The sequence below is a fragment of the Centrocercus urophasianus genome, unplaced genomic scaffold, assembly GCF_019232065.1.
Source record: "Centrocercus urophasianus isolate 14NV4802_14NV808 unplaced genomic scaffold, USGS_Curo_1.0 seq_27, whole genome shotgun sequence".
NCBI classification, from domain to species: domain Eukaryota; kingdom Metazoa; phylum Chordata; class Aves; order Galliformes; family Phasianidae; genus Centrocercus; species Centrocercus urophasianus.
Window position 1 is genome coordinate 907289 of NW_024884833.1, and position 13048 is coordinate 920336.

At 36.9% G+C, this 13048-nt stretch overlaps 1 protein-coding gene across 2 annotated transcripts in view; it reads left to right on the forward strand.

The window, feature by feature from the left end:
• The window catches only part of KDM4C (lysine demethylase 4C), a 298880-nt gene that overhangs the window by 221135 nt on the left and 64697 nt on the right, over positions 1-13048 (forward strand). For both annotated transcript variants that reach the window (XM_042826899.1, XM_042826898.1), the window contains exon 17: positions 3070-3178. In XM_042826899.1, the coding sequence (XP_042682833.1) occupies positions 3070-3178 (109 nt within the window). The remainder of the gene's footprint in view (positions 1-3069; positions 3179-13048) is intronic.

Sequence of the window (13048 nt, forward strand, 5' to 3'; positions counted from 1 at the left end):
ACACTTGCTATACAGTGTCTAGTTTTCACTTTCCTCAGTATTCTATCTTTGAGCGTTATCTCCTATTTTTAACTTCTGAAAGTTTTCAGAAGTGTGTTCCAATTACTATTTTGTTTTCTCCATCAAGTATAAAATCCAACTCTGAGGTATTTTCTGTGTACTGAGATTCCTTCTTCTCAGGTGAACACAGCAATTATTTCAAGTCCTATTATGTTGAGAGAAGTCAGAGTATAAAGGGCTGTGTTAAGGTTTATTGAAGAGACATTTTATTTATAGCGTTTCTGTCCACATAAAGCTTAGATGGTAAGACACCTGTTATTAAGAGTGCAATTTTGCAGGCAGGCATCAATGAAAGAAAAATGTTATTAAAAGAAAAAAAAAGTGTGTATGCCCTTTTAAAGCATGTGAACAACAAAAAGAGCACTGGAAGTAACATTGTTCTGCTACTTAATGCTATTCACAAGTTGGGACACAAAATTGAGACTTTTATGCCCTCTTTGCCTCTGTCTTCAATACCAGTGATGTGCACTACAGGTCCTACGAGGTGGAGGATTGTGACTGCTCTAACAGTAAACTCCCAGCCAACCCAGATTTGTGCAAGATTTTCTGCTGGATGCATACAAGTTTTTTGGGCCTGGAAGAATTGATCTCAGAGAGCTGGCTGATGTCACCTTTGCTCTTCTAGCTATTTTTAAATGGTGTGGGAAATATGGAGAGGTCCCAGTAGATTGGAAGCTGGCAAATGTTATGAAAATACCAGTTTTGAAGAAGAATAAGGAGAACTCTATAATTGCAGGCCTGTCAGTCTCACTTCAATGCTTGGCAAAATTATGGAGATTATTCTGGGAGTTACTGAAAAACACCTGAAAGACAATTGGAGAGTTACAGAATGGCTTGGATTGAAAGCTGCCTTAAATATCATCTACTTCCAACCCCTCTGGCATGAAATGGGGCATTCATTGCATACACAGCTTCTCTGTGTAACCCGTGTCAGTGCCTCACCATCTTCTCAGTAAAAGTTTTCCTTACAACATCTACCCTGAATCTCCCCTTTTAGTTAAGAACCATTCCTCCCTTGCCCTATCTCTATCAGGTCTTATAAAAAGTCTCTTTCCTTTTCGTAAGGTGCCTTTAAGTGTTAGAAGGCCTCAGTGAGGTCTCCCCTGTGCTTGTCTCTTCTCCCTGAGCCTAGCTCCCTCAGCCTTTATATTTTTAAGAGAGATGCCGCAGCCTCCGATCATCTAAATGATTCCAGCCTCCTCTGGATCCACTCCAACAGCTCTGTATCCTTCCTTTACTGGGTGAAGCAGATCTGGACACAGTACACTGAATGAGGCCTCGGAAAGGCAGAGCAGAAGGGGAAGGTCACTGCCCTCACCCTGCTGGCATCCCCTCTTTTGATGCACCAGAGGATACAGTTGGTCTTCCAGGTTGCAAATGCACACTGCTGGCTTACTTCCAGGTTTTCGTACACCAGGACTCCAAAATCTTTCTCAGCAGAGCAGCTCTCAATAAGTTCTTCTCCCAGTCTGTTCTATTGTCTGGGATTGCCCTAATGATGACAGTGACATTGCTGTCATTGGTCCTAACCAACACGAGTTCGCGAGGGTTTTGTCTTTATTAATTAAGGGTCTTAATTTTTTATGCTGTGATGAGGTTGCCCATCAGGTTGATCTAAGGAATCCAGTAGATGTGAACTTCTTGGATTTCAGGAAAGCTTTCTGTACTGTCTCTATTAGTATCCTACTAGAGAAAATGTTGAGTACACATCTAGACAAAAATAAAATGTTATGAGTGAACAATTGGCCTGCAGGTTGGGCTTGAAGCATTATTGGGCTCAAAGCATTATGAGGTCACATTATGAGGCTGATGGCCAGTCATTAACAGTGCTCCCGAGGCTCTTTTTGAGGGCCAGTTTTCTTCAATGTTTTTCTGTTTTTTGAACACAAGTCTCAAATGTGTACTAAGTAATTTTGTGGACAATGCTAAATTGAGAGTTGACTCCCTCAAGGGTAGAGAGCCCTTGCCGAGGAATTTTGACGTATTTCAGGACTAGACAATCACCAAGCATATGAAATTAAGAAAGAGCTAGTGTTCAATTCTGCCAGGTCACAGCAACCTTGGATATAGACTGAGCGGTCAGAGGCTGGAAGGCAAGCCCATGGGAAGGGATTTGGGGGTTCTAGTTGACAGCAAGATGAATATGAGTCAGCAGTGTGCTCTGGCAGCATAAGGGCCAGCTGTACTCTGGGGAGTGGGTCAGACCCAGCACTGTCAGCTGGTGAGGAGAAAGGGTTGTCTCACTCTACTCTGCTCTGCACTCTTCGCTCTGAGCACTGTGTGCAGTTCTGGACACCACTATGCGAGAAGGACGTAAAACTATTAGAGAGCTTCCTCAGGAGGGAAACAAACATGGTGAATGGTCTATGAGGGCAAGACATGCAAGGAGTGGCTGAGGTCCCCGGGTTTGTTCAGCTCAAAGCAGAAGGAGGCTGCAGCTCCTCTAAAGGGAGCGGAAGGGCAGCGCTGAGTTCTGTTCTCTGGTCACAGTGACAGGGACCAAAGGCATGGAATGGAGCTGTCAAGGAGGGTCAGGGAGCGTTAGGAAAAGGTTCTTCACCAGGTGGGCATGGAACATGGGTGGTCCTGGGTGGAGCCAGGAGTTGGAGTCAGTGTGCCTTGTGGGTCCCTCAACTTGATATATTTTATGATTCTGTGAAAATACTGTAGGTGAAAAATTGCTTATTAATAAAACAGCCTGGCTGAGGCATGCGCCCCTGGATAGAACACCTACAAAGATATTGCACTTAAGAAATACAATATGAAAAGTATTTACTTTTTTTTTTTTTTTTCAAATAAAAATTTAGAGTCTGAAATGATGTTTACATGAAGTGTTAGTGTTGTAAATCGTGTTAACTTGTTTCAAAGAAGTCTTCTGAAATCCTTGAAGGCAAATGTCTGGATGTGGTTGCCTTGTAAAATAGAAACAACAAATTGCAGGTAATGAAACATCATTTGTATTTGTACCGGGTTTTTCTGGTAGTATTCTTGACCTGCCACTTTTCACAGGTGGGCTCATGTAATGTGTGCAATTGCCGTTCCAGAAGTCAGATTTGGTAATGTCACAGAACGTACACCGATAGACACTAGCAGAATACCTTTACAAAGATTAAAATTGGTGAGTACTATATTCATATATACTTTATGTATTCTTTGCTATTAAGATATTCCAATATTTTGAAGTGCATTCAAAATCTGAATCATTGTTGCCAGTTACAGGAATTAAACCATGTTTAAGGTTAGAAGTACGTAACTGAGGCGTTACTGATATCCACCTATTAGTTTTTACAAATAATGGCAATTCATTAACACCATTTACAATCTCTGGTATTTGTTTAAAAAAGTTTGAATCTGTCCTCCCCCAGACGAACAACAGAAAACTTGACCAGTATCAACTGTGAAAGTTCAGCTTCTGGATTTCTGCTGACAACGAAAGCACTGAGACTATGAATATCACATAGTACATATTTGTGAGATCTTTTTATTATGTATTTTTGCCTCAAGGAACAATTTGTTGAGGTAAAAAGATGTATGATCTGGTTGTCATGCAGTATCTCTACCATCTGGATATTGAGAAGCATGCATAAAACAGATCACGCATTATATTGAATTGAAAAAAAAACTCTTTCCTAAGGAATTCCGAAAGCTGTTGTAAAAAAAAGAAAAAATGTATATCCACTGCTGACATTCTAGAAGGTTGACAAAACTGGGAGACATATTCAAGAGCAATTTAGGATAATGTTCCTTGCTATGTTACAAAGAAAATTAATAAATTTGACAGAGTTTGCATCTATGATATCATCTTCTGCAAGAAGATGACTGGTGGACCACTAGAATGATGTAGGGAAATGATGTCATCAAATTTTTGCATCTGCTTTGTGCTTTTTCAGAAATATTTCTTGATTTATCTGACCATAAACTAATTTCTTGCACAGTTTACATAATATTCCTGAATGCTATTTTAGGATTTGTTTAGTTTAATATCCTCTGTGTAACAGAGGAATGGAGTGAGTGTTCTTTCATCATCCTTCCCTTTAATTTTGTTTCTCATAACTTCAAAATCTTGGATTTTTTAGTTTTTTTAATAGCATGAATGCAAATCCTCTTTTCTCTGTGACAGAAGGTATCTCAGGATCTTGTTTGAACAGGCAGCGTCTTCTTAGATTGGCAGTCCCAGATCTTTCCTAATCTGAAAATATAACCAATAGAAGCACTGAGAATTAATTCAAAGTTTTTATATGTTTTGAGGATCGTAAACAGTCACAGACAATTGTCTGTTTGGAAGTGATTGATCCGGAGGTTGAAATCACAAAAATGTGTAGTTTACCCGGTACTGAAATTCATCCTTTTATGAGATGTCCATTCCTTGAACTGTATAAGAGTAATAGATGCATTCTGGAGAAGGCTTGAATTAACTTTAGATTATTTAATGTAAAAGTATGGAATCAAAATGCACAAAATTTGTGAAGTGTGCAATTTACGATTTCTAGGTCATTTCTGCTGAGTACAAGGCAATTATGTTAATCAGTTATTTATAACTGGCAACTTTGTTTTTCCTGCAGTTGGTAGAAAGTTGGTTGCAGTCTTTTTTATTAATTCTTCAAGCCTCTTTCAGAATAAAATGACATTGAGATGCTACATATTGTCTTTAGCTACACATACCCTTTCCATCTCAAGCAAGTGCTTGATTATTTAGAAATACAGTGCTTGCTTTTAAGCAAGAGTTTATGTATTTGATTGAAATTAATATTCTGATGAAGGAACTCAGTTGGATACAGAAAAATCAGTGGTGGGGTGCTTTATAATAGCCATCAATGTACTACTGCCCCAGGTAGTGAGTGGATGGCCTTATTGTGAGGGAAGGAAGCACTGTAATCTTGGATTGAGTCATTAAACCTTACTTTTCCAAGACATTATTTCAGACATTGAATTTATAATGAAATAGCTAGGCCTGTTCTAATTTAAGGGAAGTATGCAGTTTGACAATCTCTCAAAGGCCCTATTATGATTTAATGTCAATAAATAAATAAATAGTTGTTCCTTGGTTAAAAATCTGCTCTGAAAAACACCAGTAGTCTAAGTCTGTTCTTATGTTACAGTGAATTTCATGAGTAACACTGTCGTATTTTTTTTTTTTTAATAATATGTCTTTGGTGGAATTGCATGGCTATTTAATATTTTCTCAAAATATTTTAAAGCCCCTTGTATTAGATATTTTTTGTAAATTATTTTATTTCCTTAAACACAGGGTTCATGTTTCTCTGCTACTGTCAGTAACACTGAATAAGTCAAATGTCATCCTTGTGTTAGTCTTCTTAACTGTTGATTCTGCAGAATAACATTCATGCTCTCATGCCCACTGACTTCAGGGTCTTTGCCTTGGAGAACCCTAAGCATGGTGTTATAATAGCTTTCAGAATCTGTAAGCAATTGATTCAGGACAGTTTTTCCTTTTAAAATTGCAAGTCTTGCCAGTAACACTCTTCAGCAGCCAATTCCTCTTCCATTCCTGTCCAGTTTTTTAGGTTACGGATATGTTTTTTCATCATTCTTCACCATTCAGCGCTATTGTTTTCTACATCTTTTGCTCATATTGAGTGCTTATAAGTAATGCATGTTTTAAAAACTACATTTTGGGGACTGTCTTTAAAATCTTATTCATATCAAGGCCTGTGATAGCTAATAGTTACAGTTGGTCCTATTATGTTTAGTTGCTGCCTTATATGTTTTGTTGATTTTTAATATCCACAGAAAACAACAGAAAACAAATGCAGAAGGATATAGTACATTCTAGGGTGCAGCCAAACAAGATGTAGATGTTACAATGTGAGAATAGTTCTAATTGCTTTAAGTGTTGTAAATATTTATCTGTCTGCTTCTTTCTGTATCCTTTCCTCCATTCCTTCATTACTTTCCCTTTTCTCTCTTTCCTATCTCTCACTTTCTCTGAAATAAAAAGAAAAGCAAATAAGCAGAGCATCTATTGTTTTCAGAAATCTGTAGAGACTGGGCTGACATTTTCTTTAATGTAGCATCTACTAAAGAAAATAAAAGGAAATAAAAAGTCAGTGTTTGCTTTTTGATAAATTAAAGAACATCTGTGCAAATGGAAACATATTGGTAGGTTATTTTTACTGCCTAGTTGATATGTGTAGTGATTGCTGTTAAATAGTTTTAATTCACTAGACATTTTTGGGTTGAAATCAATACGTTTTCTGTAAATCTTTCTATTATTAAATATCATATATTTCCTTCAGAGTAAATTCCATATTTGTATTTTGCATACAGTAGTTTGCTACTGCATGTAGTAGTAGCTACAAAGTTGTTTTATACAATAATTTAATATTTGCAAATTTTTGACTTTATAGAATGCCAAAACGTTTTTATATTTGCCCGTTTTTTTAGTGGGTTACATATCATGTTCTGTCATTGTTAAAAATTCATGACACACTGAAGTGCTTATGAAATGCTGAAAATGATTCTTTTCCCAATGAAAATAGTCTGAATCAATACTGATAAAAGATTTTGTTGTTGTGTTTTTTAATAAGAAAAAAAAAAATGGTGTGCTGAGATAAAACAGGTTGTATCACGCCTTGTCGTTTTGAGCTGTGTTTCCATGATATTGGTGTTATCTAACTAAGTTTGATGTGGAAGCAAAGCCTTCCACTCACCTTCAGTGTAGAGAGAAACCCACGAGGCTGCTGTCTTCTCTTTATTTTCCTCTAGCAGTAACTTTTCTCTGTTTTTGAAACTTTGTGAATGGGAAAACGAGATTATCCTGATGTCTTTTGACTGTCAGCCTGGGTATTCAGTCTGGATGGTCATATCTGACAGGCACTTTGAGTTTACATTAACTGTGTAAAATTAAAATCTGTGATTATTTAACTAGAAAGCAAGTATTTTGGATTTAAAATTCAGAGTCTTACACTCAAGTTCTAAGGTGAAATGGCTGGAAGACATACCTCACCACAACATAAATTTTAAAACATCGTATGGAAACTGCTCTGCAAACACTTTGAATCAAAGAATCATGTAGGTTGGAAAAGACCTTCAAGAACATCAGGTTCTGCTGTCAGTGTGTTCTACCAGGTCCCCAGCACTAACCCGTCTCCCTTAGTGACATGTCTGCATATGTCTTAAATATCTGCAGGTATGGCAGCTCCACTGCTTCCCAGGGCAGTCTGTTGTGATGCTTGACCGCTCTCTCTGTGAAGAGACTCCCATCTAAATCCTTTTTGGCATGATTTGAGACCATTTCCTCATGTCCTGTCACTTCTCAACTGTGAAAACAGACACCTTCCTCGCTGCTACATTCTTTCAGGTAGTTGCAGAGACCTTCAGAAGTTCCCTCTGCTGCTTCTCATAACTTTTGTTTTCTAGTACTTTTTCTGGACTTTTTAAGTCTTCTCTGCACAAGCTAGAGCAACTCAGTAGCCTTCTTGTAGTGAAGGACCGCAAACTGAGCACAGTGTTCAAGCTGTAGTCTCACCTGTGCCAATTACAGAGGGACGATCATCTCTCCAGTCCTGCTGATCATACTATTCCTTATGCAGGCCACAATGCTTTGGCCTTCTTAGTCATCTGGACACACTGCTGGCTCCTGTTCAAGAGGTTGCCAATCAACATCTCCAGGTCCTTTTCTGCTGGGCAGATTTCCAGCCACTCTTACCCCAGCCTGTAACATTTATGGTGTTTTTGTGACTCAGGTGCAGGACCCAGCACTTGGCCTTATGTGTCTGGACTCAGCCCATTGATTCAGCCTACTCAGATTCTTGTGCAGTGCTTTCCTGTTCTCAAACAGATCAACAGTTCTATCTAGCTAGGTATTATTTGTGAGCTTTCTGAGGGTGTACTCAATTCACACTGTCCAGATCACTGATAAAAATGGTAACCAAAACTGGCCCTGGTACCGAGCTCCTGGAAACATCACTGGTGTCAGCTGCTAACTGGTTTGAGCTTCCTTCACAATGGTTCTTAGAGCCAGTCCTCCCAGCTAGTTCTTCACCCAGCAAACTATACACATCTAAGCCACGAGTAGCCAATTTCTCCAGAAGAGTGCTATGGGAAACAGTGTCAAAAACTTTATTAAAATCCACATATATAACGTCTGCAGCCTTTTTCTCACCTACTACCCTGGTCATCTTGTCATGCAAGGAGATCAGGTTAGTCATAAATGCATTCTGGCTGCTGCTGATCACTGTCACATATGTGACAATCTTACTTGAATGGTTTCTATTCCAGTTGTGTCCCTATTGTAACAGCAGATTTAAGGGGAAGAAATACACGAAGAGCAATTTAAGTACTGTTTTATCACAGTGAGAGCATAGAACCAGGTAACACGAACGGCAGAGTTGGTGATAAGAAGTAGTATGGAGAAGGGGCTGCATTAAATTTGACTAAAATTTGTATATGGCAAGTTTCAGCTGGTGACAGTTTGTTGTAGGTGTGAGATGAAGAGGAATATTTTTGAATGAGTGCATTCGTAGTGCTAGTTTTCATTTCAGTAATTTATCCAAAGCACATAAATTTGGGTTTGCAGCCAATTTTGTTATGTTTGTTGGTTTTTTCTTTTAAATTTTAATTTTCTTTGCATTGTTCCATTTGTTCTTACATCTCCACGAGAAGCCTAAACACCTGCCTTTGAAAACGTGTTTTCTTTGGCTACTTATATATGTAAGGCTTTGAGTCATAGAAAACAGACTATGGATTCCTGGACTTGTTAAAGTTAACATTAAAACTCCATTTTACTTTGGGAATGAAAAAGCTTTACCCCCAAGTATTTACATAGTCTCTGCTTTCAAAGAGTGTTAATTACTTAGCTCTACTTAGAAACAGAAACGATGTCTGCAGGAAAAAATCTCTGGAGATGAAAAATCAAACTGACCTCTCAAAAATAAATGCAGCTCTTAAGGAGAAAGAATAAGTGCTCTCTTGTGTGTCATTCTATTTTATTAAAACACACCATATTCTATAAGTAGAATTAAATACAAATGCTTACTACTATGTGGCCAGGGAATGTAAACCAACAGGAATAGTGAGCCTGGTTTCATTTACCTTTGTCAGACATATGACTTACCATCAACAGTAGACATTGTAAACGAGAATGATTAAGTTTTCATCTGCTATAAAAGAAACATTTAAGTGAGATCATTAGCATCTGTTCCTCAACCTATGTATTTATGAATTCTAAAATTAGACTTTGAATAGAATAAACTGTTCAGCGGGATACATTGTCTGCTTTTGATATTGTCAGTATTTTATGATACTTAGGTATTGAATTGACTTTGTTTTTACAGGCAGTCACTGCAATGCTGTACTGAAGCATGCACCTGATATGCTTTTGTTTCTTTATCTTTAGAGCTTCCTGTTATTTTTACATTTGAAATCCTATTTCTCCAACAAAATAGAGGTAGAAAATGAGTTTTGGAATAGCTCAAGTTGCCCTGAAGCTTTTGATGACCTCAAATTTGTATTTGACAAGTGAACCGAGTATAAGCACAAGTGTACTCTGAGTGAGGAACATTATTTTGAAAAGAAATTTACACTGTGATGATGGCTTATCTACAAGCCTTTCAGTATCTGGCTGAAGCCATAAAGTTCTTTTTAGAAGCCTATACACTTTAAAATTTGCACCTGAAGGCAAATAATAGTGAGCTTGAAAGCCAAAGATTATAGTTTTGAAAGGTACATCAATTCTGAAAATACAGAGGTTTCTCTGTGGTCTGCCACTGAAGAATGGATTCAAATGGAAAATGTGTATGACCTTTTAAAAGAATGAACAAATAGTCTTCTGCCTGTCATCCTACTTCAAGGATTAAAGGCGTTTAAGAGACTCCTCATCTTCTAATTTCTCATGTTCTAATTTGTAATAAAATTCATTTGTTAAACTGCAGTATGATTGTAGATCTGTTGTAGTTATTTTATGAAAGAGTAAATAAAAAATATGTGTAATGAGAATATTGGTACTGCCATGCATTTCTGGTAATGTAATAAAACTATTCCTTTGCACTCTGTCACAGGAAACAGCAAGAAAGTAGAAATTTTGTGATAGATTTCAAAATACTTGTATATTAAAAAAACCCCAAACCTATCAGTGAAATAACATTAGCACAATTTTTCAGTTAAGAATATTAAAGTAGAAAATGATGCATTAGATGATTATGCAACCAAACTCTGTAATTGGTTAAAAATATACTGACATTTTTACGTACAATCACATACAAAATACTATTTAGTCCATTTGTTTCAATTGCCTTGTTCTTTAGATTTTGAATCTAATGAATCTACACTGCTGGCTGCATAGTGCTTGCTGTCAAAATGATCTGCTACAATGAGCAGGTCCTACTGCAAACTATCAGTATTTGTATTACCCAACTATAAAGTCTGTAGAAAAACATGGAAAATGTTAGATGTCTCTTACTACAAATAATATTTGAACATGTCTTTAAGCAGGACAGTAGAGGGTTTAAAATGTTAACTAGCCCACTGAATTTCTTTTTACTAGAGAACAGAGAACTTTATGTATAATAGATTTTTCTTGTAAAAAGTCTTGGAATTTTAAGCTCTGATGATTGATAGTCTGTAATAAGCTGTGTAAGTGATAGAGTCAGGCTTATGTTTTAAGTTCACCTCTGTTGATGCAGCCTGTATTCGTGTATAGTGGGCCTCATGTGTTGTGTCCAAACGCAAAACGACAGTTGTGTAATCTGAGAAAGGTAAATCATGAGTTAAATATTATTATGTCCAGAGGTGGATGTGATTGAAGAGCTAAATTAAATACTGAGTTTTGAATTGAATATTAATGTCTGTGGTGAAGAATCATTTCATCTCATAGATAATATTCTACATTGTCAGGCATGGAATAACTCTCTGACCTCTAGTAATTTGATGAGATTTTCATAACATTTGTATTAAAAAGAATATATAGAAATGCTGAACTTACTTCCATTTTGGCTTAAATTTATTTAAACCTTATAATAAAGCTTTCAGAAGTGCTTACATGCTTTAAAGGTCAGAGACCACTTTCGAATATGATTTGAGTATTTAAGGACAATAGTACTTTTTGTCCAGAAGAGCAAAAGGACTTGTGATTGTATTTCATATCAAAGATTAATTTTTTACTGGAAGACACTTGCAGGATCTTCTAATTGAACCAATAAGGTTGCAGGTCAGATCTGAATAAGGAGGAGATGAACTTACTGAATTGAGGTCTCCTTCTGTGGTTATTCATGCAGGCTTTGCACACAGTGTACTTTCATAAGCCATATTTATTCTATAATTTACCTTCCATTTTTGTCGTGGCTGATGATACCTGATGTCTGTGTCAGATTTGGTATTATTTTTATGAGTTAAAACTTTTTGATTGTATTTGTTAACGTGATGTTTTTTCTGGTAATTATATATGAAAATTTTGTGTAACAAGGCATCGTTGCTTTTGTGTATTGTAGGGAAAAGAAAAAGTGTGAGCCAGAAAAGGAAAAGAGATGCATGTGCCTGCTGATATAGATATAGCCGCTAGCAAAGTTTGAATGTATTTAGACTATGCAGAATATAAATAACATTTTACAAAACAGAAAAACTAACACCATGACACTAAATATTATTTTTAGGCATCATGAAAACCTGTGACCTGAACAGTCACTGCAGTAACAAAGCATAGAGGCACTTTTGTCTTTGAATTTTTGTGTTTACATGTCTTGTTTTTGTGGTGATTGAATATGGACCGAAACAAGATATTTTTAAAGTGTAAATTTAATAGATAATTTTTCTTGCAGAACCATGTATAATTTCAGCACCCAGGGTCACCTATTTTAATCTGGGATGTCATTATTTCCAATTTGGCTTTGAAATGCTAAAAGATATTTTTTTAAGTTTTCTAGATACTTTCCTTTTTATTCAGTGAGTTGTAGGCTGTTTTAAATAAATTTTACTGTAATACTTACAGTAAACCAACACTTCTTATCAGTATCAGTGATCATTTATGCATTCCTCCGTCATTCTTGGCATCCTTTATAACCCACTGGTTTATGTACTTCATTTGTTTTAAAGATAGAATGATGAGTAAATGCTGAGTTAATTGTTTGGATATCATTGAAAATACATCAATTGTTTTGAAAGTAATGCCTCCTGATAATTTCCACGGAGTCTACAAAGGATACAAAGAGAAAAACAACACTGTTTGATAGAGCAGATTCTCAGCTATGAAACCGTGCAGGAAGTGGGAAGACTGAACCTCTACTGCCATGCCACCGACATCCACTTCTGACACTGTGGGCCAAGGTAATAGAATAGAAGGAATTACTTTTGGAACAGCCCACATAGTTAGAAACTAAACATAAAGTCAGTGTTTACTTTTCAGAGGATAAGTTTGCATTTTCAGTAAAGGAGGCCTTTCCCCCCTTCCCCCCCCCCTCCCCCCCCAGTCGTTTTCACTTTCAAATCTTTGTGCCAGAAGGTATTGCTCTAATTTCTGGAACATTAATGTCAAAAGGTGCGGCTCAGGTTATGAGCAGATATTAGTTTCACTTTTGGAAGCTGACTGCTAGTTGAAATATTAATCAAAAGGACCTGTTCAAGAAAGCAGAAGGTTGAGCTGAGCAGCAAATTCTAGGAATTTGAAGGAACTCAGGATAATCTTCATTTCAAAGAGCAAGGAAGCTCTGCTGGACTGCTGCATGAGATTACCTTTTTCCATGAATGAAAGTACCTTTCTTTGAGGAATGAGAGATCTCTGTTTTTGACATTTTTTTAAGAAGAAAATCAGCTTGCAGTTCTAGTAACCAGTGTTTTGTCCTCCCCTGGTTTACAGTGTGGCTCTTCTAACAGTTGTTTATCTTTCTGTTTTGCATGCTGTTCTTAATAGAAGAAGGTATGTTCTTCTAGGTAGCCACAGACTAAACTGTATCCAAGTGTCTTAAGTAACTGCCAAACATTAGGGAAAAACATTTCCTCCCTAGAGGAATGGCATATTTTCCACCATACACCCAGT